The sequence below is a fragment of the Morus notabilis genome, unplaced genomic scaffold, assembly GCF_000414095.1.
Source record: "Morus notabilis unplaced genomic scaffold, ASM41409v2 Scaffold16, whole genome shotgun sequence".
NCBI lineage: Eukaryota > Viridiplantae > Streptophyta > Magnoliopsida > Rosales > Moraceae > Morus > Morus notabilis.
Window position 1 is genome coordinate 1 of NW_010367452.1, and position 23,749 is coordinate 23,749.

General features: G+C 38.7%; 1 protein-coding gene and 1 non-coding gene across 2 annotated transcripts in view; both read left to right on the forward strand.

Annotated features, from left to right (window-relative positions):
• Nucleotides 1-1,155: 1,155 nt before the first annotated feature.
• LOC21405053 (probable acyl-activating enzyme 17, peroxisomal) overlaps nucleotides 1,156-23,749 on the forward strand; it is a gene marked incomplete at its 5' end in the record, with an annotated part of 29,381 nt that continues 6,787 nt past the window's right edge. Inside the window, 7 exons of the mRNA XM_010112433.2 lie at nucleotides 1,156-1,424; nucleotides 2,789-2,993; nucleotides 3,559-3,599; nucleotides 3,698-3,721; nucleotides 3,899-4,018; nucleotides 4,552-4,625; nucleotides 5,064-5,284. Of these exons, the coding sequence (XP_010110735.2) occupies nucleotides 1,156-1,424; nucleotides 2,789-2,993; nucleotides 3,559-3,599; nucleotides 3,698-3,721; nucleotides 3,899-4,018; nucleotides 4,552-4,625; nucleotides 5,064-5,284 (954 nt within the window). The remainder of the gene's footprint in view (nucleotides 1,425-2,788; nucleotides 2,994-3,558; nucleotides 3,600-3,697; nucleotides 3,722-3,898; nucleotides 4,019-4,551; nucleotides 4,626-5,063; nucleotides 5,285-23,749) is intronic.
• LOC112094366 lies at nucleotides 15,499-15,604 on the forward strand. The gene has a single exon (XR_002903497.1). It is a non-coding gene; the product is annotated as a small nucleolar RNA R71 (small nucleolar RNA).

Here is a 23,749-nt window from a genome sequence, read left to right on the forward strand (position 1 = left end):
CATATGTCTCTTCATTCTGTGCCTTATATGCTCATAGTTTTTATTTTTTTCTATTGTAAGTACACATTTACAAATCGAGGATAGTAACTAATAATAATCTTACAAGTTTTTTTTTTTTTTAAGGAACAATTTCAAAAAATATGACAACCAGACACCTTTTTCTTTCCTACTATAGCTACTATAGCTTTTAGACTTCAAGTCATGAACTTTTAGCTGTATGATATCATGATTGGCTCCAATTGTTTTGATGTCACGTACATTGATCTCTGCTATTGCTTAGAGAACCATGAAAACATACATTAAGATTCGTTCATTTTACTGTTTTGAGTTGAGAATTTAAGTTTTGCTATAATAAAAAGATTTTAGAAATAGTTATATCTAATTTTTTTGCTACAATAAAAAGTTCTCACACAAAATCACATCTAAACTCAAATTAAAAACTCGAATCAGCGAACTAAACAGGTCTCAAATCTTTTAGATGATAAGACAAACTCAACGTTAAAGCCTCTGCTTCAAGCATAGTTTCAGTAGCAATTATACCATTCACAATTCGAGATGATCGATCCTCGGTGATCGTCGTCACTTTAGTTGTAGCCATACTCTATAGAACTTGGCATATGAAGTAAAAGGTGATGCTCTTCATTGATGGTGTTGATTTCAGATGGCTCGTCTGTTTCGCTAGTTTGAGTTGAGAATTTGAATTAAAAAAGTAAATTCATGAGAAAACTGTAGAAGAAATAGTTTGAATTTTTTTTTTTATAAAAAAACTATTTACCACGTTGCAAATGACCTCCGCCGCATCTCACAATCAACACACCTCAACAAATAATTGTCACGTTAGCACGTTGCAAAGGAGCCAAGTGGGTTATGAGTTTTCAGACTCGGACCAAGTAGAAAATTTTTTAAAGACACTACTGGTGATAAGTATCACCATATAATAAAAGGTGTGTCCTATTTATAGTGTTGTCAAACGTGCTGTGCCTGGCCGGCACGACACGCTTGACCCCAGGCCCATCACGGGCCTGGGCCGTGCCAGGCACGGCCCTGCACAGTGCATGGCCGTGTCTGGGCCGGGCCTGAGAAGAAAAACTCAGGCCTGGTCCAGGCCCTGGCCCTAGTCCATAAGGGCCAGGGCCGGGCTTGGGCCTTCGTCAGGTCTATTGGAGAACAATATTCGATGAGATGAACGTATCTTTTTCAAAGCCTCCGGAATGTATTTTCCGTGAGAATTTGCCAGGAGAAGAGCATGTTTCACGTCCGGGTGGTCAATGGCTTCCTGGAGCATATGTGAATCCAGCAAAGAATTGTTTGAATGTGAACTCTAAAAGGAGTTTGGATGATACAATGATAGTATGGCGCGATGAAGGAAAGGATGATCTGCCTGTGAACAAAATGACACTTGAGGAATTGCGTTCAGAAGTCTGGTATGATTCCAATTTCTTGTAATCTATGTTTCGTCAAACTCATTCTCATATTTTTGTAAGATTATATATCCATTATCCTGTTTACTATGTATTTGGGACCAAGTTTCTTGAAAATCAGGAATTCTCTAAAAGATGTATTAGTTGCTTTTGTTTTTCGATGTAATCTCCTGGAAACTTATACAAGCCATTACACAGTATAGGTCGGTCCCTCGAGATTGTTGAGTTACTACCGTGGCTTTCTGTGCATATTGTAGCTCTGGATCCCCCATAAACACATGGTGCTTAGTCCATGTCTGCATAACTAAATAATTTAGGATTAATTACAAAAATTCTCCCTGAATTATACCAACACTTTGCCTCTTGATCTTTAAAATGTAACATCTCTTCCTCTTGAATAATGAAATGTTAACAAAAAAGCCCCCTATATTAAATTTTTAACTGAAGTTGACGTTTAATTTGCTATTTTGAGGGTAATTTGGACATTCTATGGTTTAAAATTTAATTTGAATTTAAATTAATAATTGAATATTAAAAAAAATCATAATTTTTTATTCTACTAAAAAAAGATTCATAAAACTTTTAACTTACATTCAATCAATAATGGATGTATCATAATTAAAAGTTCAAATTTAAATTAGTTTTAAATTTAAACTAAATTTTTAATTATTGAGCTACTAAAATATCACAAAATAACAAATTAAATGTCAATTTCCGTTGAAAAAAACCTAACAGAAGGGGTTTTTTTTTGTTAACATTTCATTGCTCAGGGAGAATGGATGTTACATTTTAAAGATAGGGGGCAAAGTGTTACAGGAGGTACAGTTCATGGAGAATTTTTGTAATTAATCCAATAATTTATATCTCTTAAAACCTAGTTTAGTTTGCAACCTAGTATGTCCGCACATCATCAACATTTTACTAGACACTTTTAGTTTTACATTGATAATTCTCCTAACAAGTCTGAAGAAAGAAGTTGGTTGAAAGAACTGATATTTTTTACTTAGAGGAAAGAGACCTCTTCTAAGAACTGGATAATAGAGGTAAGAAATTATTGGGGAATTGAAGCGCGAAAGATTTTACCTGATTATTTTTATGTTGTTATGAGGCTAGTCATGCTAGTAGATGTTTTTTCAATCTAATGAGTAAATAACTCAATATAACATATCTACTAAAAAAAAAAAAAAAAAAAAAAAACTCAATAAAACATATGTTTTGAAGATTTTGGTTTAGTATGTCTACAATGAATTTTCTATCGATAGGCAAAGTTTTGATGTTCCTTTAAAATATTTAAGAGTTAGAATACTTTTTAACCATTTGTATCTGTAGCATGAAGTAACTAAAATTCACTTGGTTATACTTTGAAGGTTAGTAGCTCGTGCACTCAAAGATCTGGGTTTGGAGAGAGGATCTGCAATTGCAATTGATATGCCGATGAATGTCCATTCTGTCGTTATCTACCTAGCTATTATTCTTGCAGGCTATGTTGTTGTATCTATAGCTGATAGTTTTGCTGCTCGTGAAATATCAACAAGAATTAAAATATCAAAAGCTAAAGCCATATTCACGCAGGTTGTTGCACTTTCTGTGGAAGGCCTAAACGTCTATCATTATCTTTTATCTTTTTTGTCGATTCACCTGAAATTTCTTTATTTGAGGACTTAGACCTGTTTGTAATTATTTTTTACGTTTTAAGTTTCCTTTCTAGATGTAGAGTTTGTCAAATGAATGATCAAATTTCCTCTTTTCTTCTTGAACAAGACGGCAAGTTAAAGACTGCACTTCTAGAATTTGTAGGTCATTTGAAGGGAAAAATACACAAAGGAAAATATTATGTAGAAAGGGAAAATGGAAAAGACTTATATTAAAACGTCAAAAGACTGATTCTGAAATTAAACTGAAGATTTGAAATCACTATTGAACCTCTAAGTTCGATTTATTTAAGTTTGGAAGGGGATCGGACAGCACAAATAGGTCCTGATTTATAATATCATTTCTGTTTTCTTATTTGTGTTTAATACGAATAAGTTCTTGAGCGTAATAATTTTTGCACATCACTTCTTCCATAGGGCTTCAGCATTTTTTTCTTTCCACAGTTATCATTTTTAAGTTTTCATTCATTTCCTCTTGTGGTCAGGATCTAATCATTCGTGGTGAAAGAACTATACCCTTATATAGGTGAAGTCCTCATCAGTCATAAGCCATTTTGCAAACTTTTTCGTCTTTTTTGTGCTCCCATCTACCGTTTATCTCACCTGATAGCTTCGATCGTGCAGTCGAGTTGTGGAAGCTCAGGGCACGTTCTTTTGTCCAAAAAACTCAAAAAAAGACAACTTAAGTTTCAACTTTATTTAAGTTCACGTTCTTTTAAATTTCAACTTTATTCAATTTTACTCAACTTTATTCAAATTCTAACTTCAACTCAAGCTATAACTCAAATTCAATTCAAAAACGACACTTAAGTTATACTCCAAAAGAACAACCCCTCAGTCTCCGATGGCAATTGTAATTCCTACAAGGGGATCCAGTTTTAGCACACAATTACGTCACGGTGATATTGCTTGGCATGATTTTCTAGAAAGAGCAAAAGATTTCATGTATACCATTCATTTCCAGCTTGATATACGTTTACTTTTTATTGTGTGTTCAATGGATTTTGTTTTTCCTACATTAATTTTTGACTTCCTACATTTGTTGACTGATCTTTGTAACTTATAATACAAATTCAATCATTCTACCTCAATCATTTTTTAAAATTTGCGTGCTTTTTATTCATTGAAGTTAAACTTAAAACTTTTGAATAACTTAGGGGAGAAAGTAACAGAAAATTTGACTCTCTGAGTTTGAATTAAGTATTTAGATATTGTGATATCAACAATGATTTTATTGCCCCCTTCCTTCTTTCAAGATGTGGAGAACAGTTCTATTCAAATTTTGTTGAGATTTGTGTACCAAACCAAAACAATCTCATTAATACTGCATGGTTGTTCTTTTGTACTTACTACAGCTGGCATATGATGCAAACTTGTCGTGCATCTTATATTATAGTTTAATAGTTTTCCTTTGTAGGAGCTCTGTATTTCTAGTAACATAAATCTAGTATTTGAAACTTTTCGTGTCAAATCTGCAGAAATTGTGAATTTACTGCGGTAGAGCAACCAGTTGACGCATTTACAAATATCCTTTTCTCATCTGGAACTACAGGTGAAGTTTTAAAACCTCTTACATTTATATCTGCAAAATGGGGTTTCCCATCTCCTTGATTTAAAATTATCGATTATTGTAATAATGCAAAACTTTGCAACTTTTCGTGGGATTTCATTATCTTGATGAAGCGAAGCTTTATGCAGTTCCATCTATATCCTTACAATTATAGCATCGGGACTGGTAGTTATATTGAAATATTGTAACCATCAATCTGGCGCATATGTATTTTGTAAACCTAATTTCTTAAGTTTCTTTCCTAACTGGCGTTTTACAAGATATGTCAGTTCTTTCTTTGTTTAGACAATATGGTATTCTTCTGATTCAGGTGCTGCGCCTGCTTCTTCCGGTCCTTGCGTTTTCATAATACGAACTTCAAAATCAACCAAAGGATATGTTCAGTCTAAACAATCTTAACTGGGTTTAATCTTGGTTTAGGGGAGCCAAAGGCAATACCATGGACCCATGCAACTCCTTTTAAAGCTGCCGCAGATGCATGGTGCCATACCGACATTCAGAAAGGGGATGTTGTTGCTTGGCCCACAAATCTGGGGTGGATGATGGGTCCTTGGCTGGTGTATGCTTCACTGTTAAATGGGGCTTCCATTGCACTGTATAATGGATCTCCACTTGGCTCTAGCTTTGCCAAGTTTGTACAGGTAAATGATTGATTTATTTATTAGGATCGTCTTCTAGCCAAAAAAAAAAAAAAAAAAAAAAAAAAAAATCATTCGGATTGCCAAATTTATGATTCAGTTGTTTGATCTGTGGTATTTTGTAGCTATTTATATCTTCTGTGCTAGTCATGATTGCTAAATGTCCTATTTAAAAGAAATTATGTTGATCTTATGTGATAGGAAATGGGCAAGATTTGAATGCTTTCTTTAGCCCTTAGGGATGCACCCAATACCTATGGCAATTATGTTTGTTTTACAATGCCTGGTACAATAGGATAACAAACCTTTTACAATTCTATCACCCTGGCCAAAGCCCTGGGGCACGAGTTAGCAGCTTTACCAGTAACGCCCCTCATAAGCTAGTAGCTAGAAAATCGCTAAACTCAAGAGAAACGTTAACTAAAATAAAACAAATAATACTGCATAATAAAAAAAAAAATAATGTCCACTACTGAAATAATAGTCAAAGCAAAAATTCTTAGGATTACAAATCTCGAATTTTAAAATCTCTAGACTTGTCATGGGACCTTTGACCATTCTTGCTCAGTCAATTGAAACTTCAATTATAGAGCTTACCTGCATCACAAGAACTATATGAGCTTCTTTAACATTTATGGCCCTCTTGTATGACGTTAGTCTTGTGTTATTAGATTCTCTTTCATGTGGCCCCTATTTTAGAATCTCTTATTCCTCAAGGATATGATCATTCTCATATCTCAGTTCATAATAAATACAAGATTTCACACCATGCTCAAAAAACACTTTCAAAATCTCATGAAAATTGGTCAACAATAATAAATAGAAATCTTTTATTGAAAACATACTATTGTTCAAGTGATGCAATGGAGGGTATATGATGTGATTTTTCACAAGCGTACGAATTGCACAAGTAATATAATGAGTGAATAAGATACCGTTCCCACAGAGACTAGCTTAACAATTATTAAAATTGATATTCTTAACTTTATCTAGACAACTAAAATCTCTATAAAAGATTAAAACTAAAAAGAAAGCAAAATAAATTAACACAAATTATACGCAAAATAATTATGAAAAGAGATCAATGCAAGAAAACACTAGAGCATACAAGTTTCACCAAGACAATTCATATTCAATTCCAATTATTTGCTAACATCGCCTCCCATTCATGTAGTAGAACGAAAAACCCTAATTTATCTAATAGTCCTTCTGGGGATGCTATTAAAAATATTTCTAACATGTAAATTCACTATCGCTAGATGTGAATCCCACCATCCTAGAAATTAATTGAGTTCTTTGATTTTTCTAAAATTGCTCTCGCAAGTCGTATTACTATCTCTCGATGTCCTACGCACCTTCCGGTTCTGTTTATTAGAAACTATTCTTAAAAATCTCCTTCTGGGGTTTCAATTCAATTCAATAAGTGATCAGTTTATTGAAAGCATTAAGAACAATAAAAGAAACACATTCATATATGGAAAACTCTTAGTGAATAAACTTCATTGAAAGAAAATAAATGAAATCAAATATTCATGTCTTGACTACACTTGTTGTCCTAGTCTAGATATTTAGAACATAATTGAAAAAGAAAACATAATAACAATAATAATTAACATAAGAAATTCAAGAAGAATAAAACTGTTTGGCGAATTTGAAGTTGAACTCCGTTCTTAAACGAATCCTCCTCTCCTTCGTAGAGTCGTCTTCTCTCCTTCTTTTCTTAGCCAAAAGATACTAGAAAATAACCCTAAAAATCCTATTTATAGTGTTTGGAATCGTGGTGGCATTTTTGTAAATTTTTGGAACTCAAATGAACTCAAGTCGGCAAAATCTTCGAAGTAGTGCCGCATCCCTATTATTTGGGCGCCGTGGCGCTGACCTGAAAGATGCCAAATATACGCCTTGCTTTGAAGTAGTGTCGCGGCTCTGGTTTTGGGCACCGCGACGCTGAGTGGAGAAGTTCTTCACTGCGTAAAATATCGCCGTGGCTCGACTGCACAAGGCCTAGGCTCTCTTCTGTCGGGTTTTTGTACTGCAACTGAATTATTTCAGAGCCTAGGCGCCATCTTTTAAGGCCGCGGCTCTCAAATATCAATTTAGCTCCAAGAATTACTTGAACACTTGCCTACGAACTCCAAATGATGCTAATCTGTAAAACCAATTAAAATCACATAAATTCGCTATTAAAATTACTCTAAAACCAACATAATACTCAATTTGAAGTATCCAGATAAGCATTAATCCAATATATTAAATACTCCCAAACTTGAGATTTTGCTAGTCCTTGAGCAAAAGAAAAGTAAAGAAAAGAGAATAAAGAAATTAACCCTCAAAGCAATAAAAGAATCGAAGTACCAGTGACAACTTGTTGATAATTTGACAATCTTGCCTCAGAGATTCCACATAGTTAGTAGCTCAAGAGAAGCTTCAGAAATCATATTCTATGTAGAATTTCAATCCTAATGCCAATTTCTACCTCACTTAAGGCTCCATGAGTGTGTGTGTAAAGCTTTTCGCTGTCAACCATCCGCACTCAGATCAGTTTATGCTACCCAAGTTCTTTAAAAATGGATCTCTTAGTTGAGAATGTTTAGAACTCCATAGGTTGGTTTTTCAAATCACTCTCCACTAATGTAGAACGAGCACCATACCAAGGATCATTAGGACTTTATTCGACTTGTAACGTGAGGCTTGGGTTCAAGGTAGGATGATGGATACTATTTTTGGCTTAAGGCACTCATGTGCACACAATCATTCCATGTTCTTTTTGTGAGCTTCTTCAATTCTCCTTAATTCCCCCAAACTTGCTTTCGAACTGCCATTTGTAACCCACGTTATTCATCATTAATTTTTTTTTCCACACCCCCAAACTTATTTCTTTACTTGAGCGCACAAAGTGGGGTGTCTAAGTTGTCGTCCTTCAAAATTTTTTTTTTCTTCTTCTTCCAAGCTCCTCCCATCCTCCCAAAATTGTAATGTAGCTCTAATATTCTTCTCTAATGATCATATGCACAGAAGTGAATGGTCAAATGAGGGAGTATTAGTTAAAGCTAGGTCCAATTACAGGTGACAAAGAAAAAGGTCAAAACAACCTCAAAAGGGGTACTAGGGATATGTATTATGCACGGGTTGGCTTGAAAGGCTCAAACGATCCAAACATGGCCTAAATCCCTTCTCTAATATGGTGTGTCCTAGGATTTCACCTCAAGTGACAATCAAACCGGTTCTAGAATTTTTGTGAGATCAAAGAGTTTGCTTAGGTCACATAATCTTTCTCCAAGTAAGCAAAATGATTAACAAATTTAAGCTAGTGCTCAGAATGGTATAGAGTCCCAGGCAAAGCAAGAATTAACAAAGAGGATCAAGCACACACACAAAAACAATATTCATCAATTTCTCCCAAGCTAGAAGCAAGCAAAACCAATCTCATCATCGGTCTTGGTGTTGTCACTTTTACTTTTTTTTTTTTTTAAATGGATAAACAATAAAATGAATGAATGGACGAAAAAAAAAAAAATAAAAAATAAAACACTAAACTCAGCTAACCTATTATACGAATGAAAGAAACAATCCCCCCAAACTTAAATAGAAACATTGTCCTCAATGTTGTAATAAAGAGAATAGAAGCGCAGAGGACGTACCTGGGCAAGGGCCATGTCAAGCGCCCTCGCCATCATCATCATCATTGTTTCCCGAAGTTGGCGGGAAAATGGGAAACACAGGTGGGGGAGTGAGCCAAGGTGGTGGTGCACCAACATATTGTCCGATCATTTGAGCCATAAGGAGCACGGAATTAGTTTGCCAAGTTGCTTGTTGTCGGAACTCGTGATGTAGATTGTGCAATGCTTGCCTATAGTGTGATTCAGGATGTTCGACTGGGGCTTCCTGAGAAGTAGCTGGGGTGGTCCGAGTGCGAGTTCTTCGGGGTGACCTTGGTGGACTAGGGACTGTAGTGGGACCGGATGTTGATGGGTCTAAAGCGTCATAATGTTCACCGACTGCGTCGACGTCATCTTCCCAACTCTGATAACTATCCATAACGCTCTCGTCAATGTCCGGCTTCGGGAGTAGTTGCTCGGTATTTTCCCATTCGACATCCACAAGATTGCAGAGAGTGGTAATCAGACATGGGAATGCCAGACCAACAGTTGTAGTAGCTCGAATGACCTTAATAATTGCCTAGTGAATGATCTGTCCCACATTAATTGATATGCCATCCATGATTGCATACATTAAACCAGCCCGTTCCTTTGTGACTTTGCTGTACTGAGTGCTTGGCAAAAGATGAGAAAAAATAAAATAGTTCTATGCCTTTCCTTCTCGTGTTAAAGCACTAGCCGGAAAGTCTTTTGGTGTCCCAGTCCGAGTTCTTCTCCATTCTATGCCTGCTTGAGTCATTCGGTGAATAACCACCTCCCAATCAGTTTCCTCACTCATTAGCATCGAGTAGTCATCGTTCTGAATGTGGGAGGTTATAAATTTGGTTAATGGACTTGGAATCAAAAGACATTGTTTCACCCTATACATAAACTCCATTGGCATTATGCTCCAACGCATTTGCGTAAAATTTGCGGACAAGCGGGATAACTGCCGCTTTTGGCTTTTTAGCAAAGTCCTGCCATCCCTATGCTTGGATATTGTCGAAGATTAGGCCATGATCCAGAGTGAAGCCGCATTCAGAAATGAGATTCTTCGAAGCTATGCCTGAAATAAATCGTTGATAGGCATCTTTGCTTTTGAAATAGTGCGAGTTATAGTCCTTATGAGCAATAGCTTTCTTTTTTGGTGTCATTGCTCCCGTATACCACAAACGCCACAATAACACCAAATGGTAATTACGCCACCCTAATCACACCAATCACGCCACTCAGGCAAATTATCGAACACTTGGTGGGCAATTTATTCTTAATGCACACCGAATCAATAAAACACCTTTGCTATCCTTAAAAGGCAATCAAATTGCGCAAAAACGCAAATCCGGCACCCACAAGCTATTATCAGTGACGCACAAAACCCTAATATCTCATAACAATGTTCAATTCATCACCACATTGAAGCAAGGAATTTCACACGAATTCATGAGCAATACGTTATTTTTGTACAAAAATCTTAGTGTGAGTGGGAGCACAACTTGATTAGAGAATGGGCAAAGAAACCATACAATCACGCCCAAAGTCTGCCCAAACTGTGCACTCCACTTGCGAAGACCAAATACCCCCAAACTTGATAAATCTGAAGAGGAATGATGGAGTTTGATGGAGATGGAGGTGGATTTGTGGTGGAATGTTGGGGAATTAGGCCGGTCTCCTTGGCAAATTGATAGATAGGGATGAAAGAGGGGCGGAATTAGGGTGTGGAGGCTGCCAAGTTGCGATTTCAAGTGGTTTAAACACCCTGCCACGAATTAGCGCCGCGGCTCTGTTATCCTAGTGCCGCGGCTCTGTTATCCTGGCGCCGCGGCGCTGTGCTCCTTGGTTTTTAGCTGGGAGTTAACGGGCGCCGCGACTCTCTATGTGGGTGCTGCGGCGTTGACTTTCTTATTTATTTATTTTTTCTAATTATACAAAAGAGACACTAAATCCTCAAAAACTCCATTAAAGTTGGGTTGCCTCCCAATAAGCGCTTAATTTAACGTCCTTAGCCCGACTCAGCTTCAATTTAAGGATCTTGGAGTGTGATAACTGTTTCTTGACTAGCAAACCGTCCATCTATATAGTGTTTGAGTCGTTGACCGTTGACTTTGAATTTTCCCCTCTCATTGTGCTCTATCTCAACAGCTCCATGGGGAATTACTTGTGTGATCACAAACGGTCCTGACCATCTTGACTTTAATTTCCCAGGAAAAAGATGGAGACGAGAATTGTAGAGTAGTACTTTCTGGCCCGGATGAAATTCACGTCTTTGTAAATACGTGAGCTCTCATAAGCCAAATTCTGGAATTCATCAAGCTCATTTAATTGCAAGAGCCGCTTCTCTCCTACTAGTTGATCATCAAAATTCAACGCCTTAACAACCCAATAAGCATGATGCTCCAATTCCACTGGCAAATGACAAGATTTTCCAAATACCACTTTGATAAGGAGGCATACGTAGTGGAGTCTTATAGGCCGTCCGGTAAGCTCAAAGTGCATCATCAAGCCGCTTGGACCAATCTTTACGATTTGCATTCACCGTCTTCTCCAAAATCCGCTTCACTTCTCGATTAGACACATCCACTTGCCCACTAGTTTGAGGATGATATCCGGTAGCCACCTTATGAGTTACTCCATATTTAACAAGTAGCGCGGCAAACAACTTATTACAAAAGTGTGTGCCCTCATCACTTATAATTGCTCGAGGAGTACCGAATCTTGTAAACAAATGTCTTCTCAAGAAATTAAGCACAACTTTAGCATCGTTGGTAGGTAAGGCAACGGCTTCCACCCACTTGGAAACATAATCCACAGCTACTAAGATGTAGAGATTGGAGAACGATGGGGGAAAGGCCCCATGAAGTCAATGCTCCAAACATCAAATGCTTTCACCTCTAAAATATTATAAAGGGGCATCTCATGTCTCTTTGAAATATTACTGGTCCTTTGGCATCGATCACATGCCGCCACAAAGGAGTGAGCATCCTTGAAAAGAGTTGGCCAATAAAATCCGCATTGAAGAATCTTAGCCGCCGAAATGGCCTCCACACGCCAACTCATGACAATGCCTAAGAATGCTTCCCATTTCCTCCTCCGGAACACGTCTTATAATTTGGCCGGGGCACAGCTTATAAAGAAACGGATCATCCCAAAAATAATGCTTGACATCAGCAAAAAACTTCTTGCGTTGTTGATAGGTGAAATCGGTGGGCACTATGTTCCAAGCACGGTAGTTAGCATAGTCGGCATAACATGGCACACTAGATGATTGGATTCCTAGCACTTTCTCATCGGGAAAAGATTCATTAATGGGCACTTGATCATCCGGTCTTTCATCTTCTTTTTCCAACCGTGACAAATGGTCGGCAACCACGTTTTCCGCTCCCTTCTTATCCTTGATCTCCAAATCAAATTCTTGCAACAACAATATCCACCGGATAAGTCTTGGCTTAGCATCTTTTTTAGCAAACAAATACTTGATAGCGGCATGATCCGTATAGACATTCACCTTGGACCCAATCAAGTATGGCCGGAATTTGTCAAAAGAGAAGACAATGGCAAGTAACTCCTTTCGGTTGTCGCATAGTTCTCTTGAGCATCATTCAACGTGCGACTTGCATAATGAATCACATGAAGCAACTTGTTCTTCCTTTGCCCAAGAACCGCTCCTACGGCATAGTCACTCGCGTCACACATAATTTCGAATGGAAGATTCCAATCCGGTGTAGCAAGTATAGGCGCTGAGATGAGCTTCCTCTTTAAAATATTAAAAGCTTCCAAACATGCATCCGTAAATTCAAATGGAACATCCTTCACCAAAAGGTCACACAAAGGCTTTGCAATCTTAGAGAAGTCTTTGATAAATCTCCTATAGAACCCTGCATGCCCAAGAAAACTCCTTATTACTTTTACTGAGCTTGGGGGCGTAAGCTTTTCAATTACTTCTATCTTCACACGATCTACCTCGATCCCTTTTTTGGATATCTTGTGTCCCAATTCAATTCCCTCGGTCACCATAAAGTGACACTTCTCCCAATTGAGTACTAGATTTGTCTCCTCACACCGTTGCAACACTAACTTAAGATTTGCCAAGCAAAGATCAAAAGTATCATCAAATACGGAGAAGTCATCCATGAATATCTCTAAAATCCTTTCTACCATATCCGAGAAAATAGCCATCATGTATCGTTGAAAAGTGGCGGGAGCATTACATAACCCAAATGGCATCCTCCGAAAAACAAAAGCACCATAGAGGCATGTAAATGTAGTCTTCTCTTGATCTTCAGGAGTGATGGCTATTTGATTGTATCTGGAGTAACCATCTAGAAAGCAATAGAAGGTGTGGTTTGCAAGCCTATCCAACATTTGGTCAATAAAAGGAAGCAGAAAGTGGTCTTTTCGAGTGGCATCGTTTAGTCTTCGGTAATCCATACACACTCTCCATCCTGTCACCGTTCTTGTTGGAATTAGCTCATTGGCTTCATTCTTAACCACTGTCATCCCACCTTTCTTAGGAACACATTGTACAGGACTTACCCAAGAGCTATCGAAAATTGGGTAGATAATCCCGGCATCTAACCATTTCAACACCTCCTTCATAACCATTTGTACAGGATTCAATCGTCGTTGAGGTTGAACAACTGTTTTGCAATTCTCTTCCATCAAAATTTTATGCATGCAAATCGACAGACTAATACCTTTTATGTCTTGCCAACGGCCATCCCAAAGCCGTTTTATGAGCTCGCAAAACTCGCAACAGTTTATCTTGCTCTTCTTGATTCAAGGAAGCAGAAATAATAACCGGAAGAGTAGAAGATTCACCGAGATAAGCATACCTTAAATGTGATGGTAGAGGTTTAAGCTATATGCAGGTGGCTTTTCAATAGAAGGAATTAACCGTTGTTTGCTTGGATTAATCTCTTCAAGGGGGGGAGTCTTCATAAAAGGATGTGGAGGTGATGCTACAAGAAACTTCACAAACTCATTGTCTTCCTCATCGTCTATCATTACTGTAGTCAAAGATCTCACCAAACATGCTTCCGGTTCATCATCTAATCCTTTCATCTTAATCATATCCCCAACAAGTTCTCCAATCACATCCATTCGAAAGCACCCCGCTGCCTCAGTCGGTAGTTTCATGGCTTTGAACACGTTGAAAGTAACTTGCTCATCTTGCACCCTCATTGTGGGTTTTTCTCGTTGCACATCAATAAGCGTCCTTCCTGTTGCTAAAAAGGGTCTTCCAAGGATAATGGGAATGTCCGCATCCTCCTCCATATCAAGTACAATGAAGTCTGCTGGAAAGATGAATTTATCCACTTTTACCAAAACATCTTCAATGATGCCCCGTGGGTATTTTACAGAATGATCTGCCATTAGTAGTGAAACTGTAGTAGCCTTCGGTTCTCCTAACCCCAACCTCCGAAAGACTGATAATGGCATGAGGTTTATGCGCTCGAAGATCACATAATACCTTTCCAAAGTAGGAGTTTCCAATAGTGTATGGTATAGTAAAACTACTTGGATCCTTCAGTTTTTGTGGCAGCTTCCTCTGAATGATGGCACTACATTCCTCAGTCAAAATTTTCCAACTTCCTCTTGTTAGAGAGGACGACCTTCATGAACTTCACAGACGTTGGCATTTGAGCTAAGGCCTCTGCAAATGGGATGTTGATGTGGAGCTTCTTAAACACTTCTAAGAATTTGGCAAATTGCTTATCCAAATTCTTCTTCTGCAATCTTTGCGGAAACAGAATTCTTGGCTCATGTGTTTCTACCGGCAAATCTTTCTTTTCAATCTCCTCTCGTACTTTCTCTTTTGTATCTTTGTCATCATGCAGTTGCTTCTTCTCTGTACTTGACTTCACTTGTGGATCCTCTAGTTGCAAACCACTCCTTGTAGAAATAGCTCTGCATTGCTCTTTAGGATTAGGAATGGTATCACTTGGAAGAGAGCCTTGTTGCCTTGTTGAACTAGAACTTGCCAACTGCCTCATTTGCACTTCTAAGTTTCTGATTGTTGCTGCTTGACTACTCAACAAAGTGTCTGTCATAGCCATGTATTGCTTAGTATCATCCATATGTTGCTTAGTAGTCAACATGAATTGAGAAAACATCAATTCCAATGAAGTCTTCTTCTCTTGTTGCACAAACCCTGGAGGAGGATTCAAGACATTCTGAATGTTCCTGTGAGAGAAATTTGGATGATTCCTAGAACTGGGGTGATAGGTGTATAAATTTGGGTTCCATTGCTGCCTATTGAAATTCCCCACGTAATTAGCTTGCTCCGCCACATATATACAACTCCCATTTTCATGATTGGCTCCACAATATTCACAACAAGAAGTTGGAATATGCACCGAATTCACCTCCCTATTGTCCAGTTTCTTCACCAAAGCAGACACTTGGCTCACCATAGTTCGCTCCTTTGGATACTTGTAATCATTTGCAGCCATCTCATCTAGAAGATTAAAAGCCTCTTCCACAATCTTTCTCATCAATGCACCTCTTGCAGCAACATCCACTAATTTTGCATTGCTCAAATCTAAACCGTTGTAGAAATACTGAATCTGCATCCATTTTTGCACCTCATGTTGAGGACATCTCTTGCACAACTCTTGAAATCTCTCTCAAGCTTATGATAAAGTCTCCCTGTCATGTTGCACAAAATTAGTAATTTCATTTCTCATCTGAATGGTCTTGGATGGAGGAAAATACTTAGCCAAGAACTTCTGAGCAAGATCATTCCAAGTGGTGAAGTGATTTGAGGGATGAGAATAAAGCCAACTCCAAGCCTTGTCTATGAGAGAAAAGCTAAACAGTCTCAATCTTATAGCATCCTCTGAGACTCCTTGGAACTTCATGGTATCGCACTATTGCAAGAAATGTGTGATATGAGCATTAGGATCTTCACTAGGCAAACCCGCAAACTGACAAGAGTTTTGAATCATGGAGATGATCGCCGGTTTCAATTCAAAGTTGTTGGCTTGAATAGCCAGAGTAGCAATGCTCGACGGTATCCCGGTAACATCGGGGGTAGAATAATTCTCCACAGCCTTAGTGTCAGGTTCTCTTTCTGCCATATCAACGACCACCATCTTTTCTTTCTTCTTTTCCCGCTTACGTCTTCTGAAAGTCCACTCAATCTCAGGATCAAAGACTTCAAGACTTTTAGATCGTAGCATGCACTATAAGACACCTGACATTTGCAAGAAAATAAAAGAACGTAAGAGTCTAAATTAAAATTAAAAATACTTGATATCAATATTGTTAATGCCAGTCCCTGGCAACGGCGCCAAAAGCTTGATGTTATTTTTCATAAGCGTAACGAATCGTACAAGTAATATAATGAGTGAATAAGATATCGTTCCCACGGAGACTAGCTTAACAATTACTGAAATTGATATTATTAACTTTATCTAGACAAATAAAATCTCTATAAAAGATTAAAACTGAAAAGAAAGCAAAATAAATTAACACAAATTATATGCAAAATAATTATGAAAAGAGATCAATGCAAAGAAAACACTAGAGCATACAAGTTTCACCAAGACAATTCATATTCAATTACAATTATTTGCTAACATCGCCTCTCATTCATGTAGTAGAACGAAAAACCCTAATTTATCTAATAGTCCTTTTGGGGATGCTATTAAAAATATTTCTAACATGTAAATTCACTGTCGCTAGATGTGAATCCCACAATCCTAGAAATTCATTGAGTTCTTTGATTTTTCTAAAATTACTCTCACAAGTCGTATTACTATCTCTCGATGTCCTACGCACTTTTCGGTTTCTTTTATTAGAAACTATTCCTAAAAATCTCCTTCTGGGATTTCATTTTAGGTTTTCAATTCAATTCAATAAGTGATTAGTTTATTGAAAGCATTAAGAACAATAAAAGAAACACATTCGTAAATGGAAAACTCTTAAAGAATAAACTTCATTAAAAGAAAATAAATGAAATCAAATATTCATGTCTGGGCTACAGCCCTAGTCTAGAAATTTAGAACATAATTGAAAAAGAAAACATAATAACAATAATAATTAACATAAGAAATTTAGGAAAGAATAAAACTGTTTGGTTAATTTGAAGTTGAACTCCGTTCTTGAACGAATCCTTCTCTCCTTCGTAGAATCGTCTTCTCTCATTCTTTTCTGTCATGCCCTCAAACCGGGGTTAGTGACGTGCGGGCTTATTTAGAAACTTAAACCTGTTTAAGAGAATGATTAGCAAATAATGTTATAAATATTTTAATTTTTCAAATTCTAAAACATTCAGGTATTTCCAAACAAGCCCATGTATTCAAGAGAAATTTAATTTCAAGAAGGGTGGTGGAATTTCCAACCAAACCAGTTTAAAACCACGTCCTTGGTATCAAGTCAGGAATTCTCACAAGTATTAGGCATACATGAATATAAATAAAAGTAAATGCGACATCAACCACAGTCTAGTAGTATTTAAGTTTATAATCCATAATATTTTATACATGCCTTGAGATAAAAGATAAGAGAAAAGACAACTCTTCACTTTCTGAGGTCAAGTCCACGTCATCGGTAGTAGCTATCTACTCCGCACTACTCCTCGCGTCGCCTGGAGGGGTTTAATATATTTGAAAACAAGAAAAGTGAGCGAAAGGCCTAGTAAGATATAATTTTATACATCATTTAAAATAAAGGTACTCACGGTCTGAAGATATACACCCGGAATCGGTCATCCCTTTTTAGAAAAGGAAATACTCACATAGTAGAAAATATCTGTATAATGAAAGTGTGCAGCTCATCATACCACTAAACAAGAAGCTGTAAAAATGTTTGTCTAGTGAAAAGTGCAGAGCCATTGTTCCACTAAACAAGAAGTGGATCCGTACGGGTTTCGGGACCTGCCCCCAAGGATGCGATTCCCACATCCCGATCTCTGTGGTCACCATGCGTTGTATCATTCCTTAAAATATTTCATTTTAAGAAATGATATTTTTTAAAATCTCATTTCCAAAATCATTGGAAAACTTAATAGCATTCTTATGCTATTCCTCTGAAATCCTTTTCTTTAAACATGTTTTGTTCTAAAATATTTTCATTGGCCAAAATCATTTAAAGTAAGGCTAACAAGGATATGGACAAGGATATCCTACCTCTCGGATGTCAAACGTGTGGTTATCTTCACGTAGCCCTAGCTCCGCTTGCCTTTGAGGCTCCGATTCCAATCGTGCCACTAACTTTTCCATCAAAATTAATAATTTAGAGTTTGATCTTTCTCACCAAACATTCTCGCTTAATTAGATGCAATTGTATCATATTAGTGTGCCATAGTTCAAAATCAATGTTCATAAACAATTCTTAATTCAAATCATGATTCTTTGTCAATGGAGATTCACTCATTTTGAGTTCTCAAATGAGGTTAGGTCAATTCCACATCGAATTTCGTGGTCAGATTAGAGTTTTTGGGTTGTTCAGGGTCGGGTTCAGTAGGAACCGGTCGACCGGTGACAGAGGAGTGTAACTCCACCAGTCGGCCGGTGGAGTGGTGACCGGTCGACCGGACCGGGACCGGTCGACCGGTGGGGAAGAGTTCCAGGGCTAGCCATGGCCAATCCGCGTGAAACAAAGCCAAATCCTGAAATTTTAGATTCGATTTCGACATATTCTCAAGGGAAATGTATAGATCTAGTTTCAAATCAATAATTAGGGTCTAAAGAATCAAAAACTCCCAATTTTCATCAAGGTTTCATCAAAATGCATTCGAAATTCATTCGAAAATGAAATCTAAACCAAAAATCACAACTCGACTAAAACGAGTTCCATAAGGCTAAATCTGAAAATTTAAAGTAAGTTTTAAAGAGTTTTACCTCGATCTAAGCTTTGATGTTGAAAACCTCTTGAAAACCTCCGTTTTTAGTTTAAATCCGGCCCTTGAGAAAGGAAACTTTGAGAGAGAGAGAGATGAACGGGAGAGGGAGAGAGAGAGAAAGAGAGCTCGAGATAGAGAGAGGGAGAGTGAGCTCGAGAGACTGATAGGGAGAGAGAGAGAGTGTGTCGAGACAGAGAGAGAGAGGGAGAGTAATGTGAGGAAGAGAAAGAGAAAAGAAATAAGGGAAAAGGAAAAGGAGAAATAGAAGGAAAAGAAAATTGAAAAAAATATTAAGGAAAAATAAATAAAATAAATAGGGGTGAAATTACAAATACTAAAAATAAATTTAGAAGTTCATGATTAATTAAAAAAATAAATTTAGGCACACTAATAAACCACAATTATCATAATTAAACAAGTTTAATTCCGAAGGGCGTTACATTCTACTTTCGTCACCGAAATTGAAATTTACCTCACGATATGAACAAATACGGATATCATTCCTGCATCATCATTTTCAATTCCCACGTTGCTTCCTCAACGCCATGGTGTTACCACAACACCTTCACTAACGGTATCTCACGTCGACATAAGCTTTTCATCTTCCGGTCAAGAATCTGTACGGGTGCTTTCTCGTAAGTCGTGTCATATTGGATCGGCACGTCATACCATTGCACAATAACTTCTGGATCGGGTTGACACTTTCGAAGCATAGAAATATGGAACACATTGTGCACGTGAGACAATTCTGGAGGAAGATCAAGGCGGTAAGCAATGACACCGACCCGTTGCGTGATCTGAAAGGGCTCGATGTACCTCGACGCGAGTTTTCCCTTCACACCAAAACGAGTAACTCCTTTGCGCGGAGACTCTTAACAAGACAAAATCACCCTCTGAGAACTCTAAGGGTCTACGCCTCCTGTCAGCATAACTCTTCTGACGACTCTGAGCCGTTATCAGTCGTTCTCGAACCACGGCTATTTTCTCATTATTCCCGTGGATAACATCTGGTCCAAGGGTCAGTCGATCTTCTGACTCAAGCTAACAAACTGACGATCTGTAAAGTCTGCCATACAACGCCTCGAATGGTGCCATCCCAATGCTACTCTGATAACTATTGTTGTAGGCGAACTCAGCTAAATGGAGATACTTCTTCCAGTTTCCACCAAAATCTAGAATGCAAGCACGAAGTATGTCCTATAATATCTGAATAACTCTTTCAGATTGTCCGTCGGTCTGAGGATGAAATGCGGTGCTGAAATTTAGGTCGGTTCCCATGGTTTCTTGGAAATTTCTCCAATATCTAGCGTTGAAACGAGTGTCACGATCTGATGTGATAGACAACGGAACTCCGTAAAGTCTAACAACGTGTTCCAGATACAACTCTGCTAGAACTTTCCTAGAATACGTCGCACGAAAAGGAATGAAGTGCGCGGACTTCGTTAACCTATCCACAACGACCCATATGGCATCATGCCGATGTTCAGTCTTCGGCAATCCCATCAGAAAATTCATCGTAATGTGTTCCCACTTCCATCCAGGAACAGGAAGAGGCTGCAGTTCTCCAGCAGGTTTCCAATGTTCAGCCTTGACTCGAAGACAAGTCGTACATTCTGACACGTATTGGCGAACATCCTTCTTCATACCTCTCCACCAATACTGCCTTTTGAGATCTTGATACATCTTGGTACTCCCAAGGTGAATAGCGAATCTCGATTTGTGAGTTTCATGAAGGATTGTCTTCTTTATCTCATCCACTTGAGGAACGGCAAGGCGATTCCTGAAGTAGAGCGTTTCATCTTTCCGAATATTTCATTTGTCTAGTTTTTCTCCATTCTGAACTCGAGTCTAAATTCCCTGAAGATGTGAATCCTGCCATTGGTTCTGCTTGACTTGCTGTATAAGAGTTGGCGTTGAAACCAAGTTGTACACCATAGCTTGGTTAGAATCCTCATAATGCTGAAGATCATAGTCACCTACAATTGCACTATGTTTCCAATCTTCTAATGCCAAAGATGTTAGAATTCCTGGAGTCTTTCTACGGAGAGCGTCTGCTACCACGTTGGCTTTTCCAGGATGATACTGCAAAGTGAAGTTATAATCCTTCATGTATTCCATCCATCTTCTCTGTCTCAGATTTAAGTCCTTCTGAGTGAACAGATACTCTAGACTCTTATGATCGGAGAAGATCTGAAATTTTACTCCATAGAGGTAGCATCTCCATATCTTGAGAGCAAAAATTACTGCTGCTAACTCTAGATCATGCGTGTGGTAGTTCTGCTCACGTGGCTTCAGTTGTTGAGATGCATAGGCCACAACATATCCTTTTTGCATCAGAACACATCCAAGTCCTCGTCTTAATGCATCGGAATACACCTCGTACGGCTTATCGCTATTCAGAATCGTCGCACTGGTTAGCCTAGTCCTCAGTTCTTGGAATGCATGTTCACAATCGGCATCCCATTCAAACCTGACTTCCTTTTTAGTCAACCGAGTCATTGGAGCAGCAATACTCGAGAAATCCTTTACAAATCGTCGATAATACCCCGCAAGTCCTAGAAAGTTTCGAATTTCGGCTACGTTCTTCGGTCGTTTCCATTGTAGCACCGTTTCAATTTTTACGGGATCCACTGAAATTGTTTGTCCAGATATAACATATCCAAAGAACTTGACTTCTGTCAACTAGAAATCATATTTCTCATTCTTTGCATAAAGCTGGTGTTCTTGAAGAGTCTGGAGAACGATTCTCAAATGTTGCTCATGCTCTTCCCAAGTCTTTGAGTAAATCAAGATGTTGTCAATGAAAACTATCAAAAACTGGTCTAAATATGGGCAGAGTACTTGATTCATTAAATCCATAAAAGCGGCAGGAGCATTCATCAATCCAAAAGGCATTACTAAGAACTCATAATGTCCATAGCGAGTTCTGAAAGCTGTTTTTAGAATATCATCTTCCCTAATCTTCAACTGATGATACCCGAATTTCAAGTCAATTTTTGAATAATACCGTGATCTTCCTACCTGATTGAACAACTCATCGATCCTCGACAATGGGTACTTGTTCTTCACGGTAACCCTATTCAATTGTCGGTAGTCTATGCACAACCGAAGGGATCCGTCGTGCTTTTTCGCAAACAAGACAGGTGCACCCCACGGGGAAGTGCTGTTTCTAATGAATCTTTTTTCTGCCAACTCTCCGAGTTGTTTCCTTAGCTCTTTCATCTCCGCAGGCGCCATTCGATATGGAGCATTAGAAATCGAAGTCGTTTCCGGAAGTAAGTCGATGCAAAACTTGATCTCTCGGTCAGGCGGTAAACCATGCAACTTATCAAGGAATACATCTGCATATTCATCGACCACGGGGACCTCAACATTTTCCCTGGCGATACCGGATTCACCCTCTAATGCCGAAAGGAATGAGAGATATGTTAAATTCTGCCGTCCCCCGACACTATACCTCAATAGTCGTTCTTCAGTAACCGGGTTAACATCTCCCTGATACGTTACTATCGTGTCAGAACCGGTAGTCAAAGTAACTCTCATACGGTGGCAATCAACAATCGCCCCATATCTTGACAACCAATCCATTCCAAGCACTACATCAAATTGATTCGTGGGAAGGATTATCAAGTTTGACTTTAATTTCTCACTTCCAATCGTGATCACACACGACCTACATATGCTAGTCACCTCCACACATCCCAATGGAGAGTTTATGAACATTGAAATCTCTAGATCATCGGGTTTCAAACCCAAAACTTTCACAAAAGAAGTGGAAACAAAAGAGTGCGTAGCACCAGTGTCGAATAAAACTCGTGCAAAAGAGTGAGAGATAGGTATCATACCCTCAACGACTGGGGTTTCGGCATGAGCTCCAGAACTTCCCCCGGCCATGGTATGCATCTGCCCCGGTGCTTTTCCTTTTCCTCTCTCGTTGTTGTTAGGTTTCTGGTTTCCAGGCCTGTACTGTTGTTGCAGTGGGGTAGACTGTACTGATATGGAAGCTTGTGGCCGGAAATAAGAGTAGTTTGGCGGACGGAAGATCGGTGCAGGAGGAATTGACATCTGTGCAGGCAACTAAGGCTGATAGAAAGGCATGAACTGTGGAAGTCTGTCTTGACTATGAGTAATAACCTTTTGATTTTGCGGTGATTACTGGATCTGTTAGTTCACCTATTGACCCCTAAGAGGACAATTCCTTTATATATGCCCTAGCTCCCCACAATGGTGGCATTTGAAGCTATAGGGTCCACTCTTCCCACTTCCCGAAGAGCCACTGCTACCACTAGGCACTCCCTCACTACCTTGCCCCTGATCACGACTTTTTCGGTTACTCCTTTGGTGTCTTCCTGAAGCTTCTCGATCTTGGAGGAAGGCGATGCGCTCTTGTTCAACAGAGATGGCTGCTGCAACCAGGTCACTATAGACTCGATGCTCTAAAGTTACCACTGATTTTCGGATCACACCCTTAAGACCTTTCTCGAACTTTAGGCACTTCATGCGCTCCGATTCAATCAAGGAAGGAGCAAAACGGGATAGCTCATTGAACTTAGCTTCGTATTCCCTCACCGTCATATCCCCTTGCTGTAGGCTCATGAATTCCATGGCCTTTTCATCTTGATAACTTTGGGGAAAGAATTACTCATTAAAGAGCGCTTCGAATTGTTCCCAAGTCATCCCCTTTACATCATGCATTCGCCGAATGTGCTTCCACCACGTACCTGTAGGACCTTCAAACTTAAAAGCTGCGAACTCCACCCAATACTCATCCGGTACTCCCATGGTACTTAGATGTTTAGACACTGATTCGAACTAATACTCGCCTTCCTGGGGTCCACCCGCGCTAGTGAATGCAAGAATTGAACTACGTCTGTACTCACGGAAGTAGTTCTGTTTTCTGTCCTCCGCAGGACGTTTATTTTGGGCTTAGTAGGCCATCCCTTGAAAGGCGGCGTACATGGCTTCCATAAATTGCTCATTCGGCAT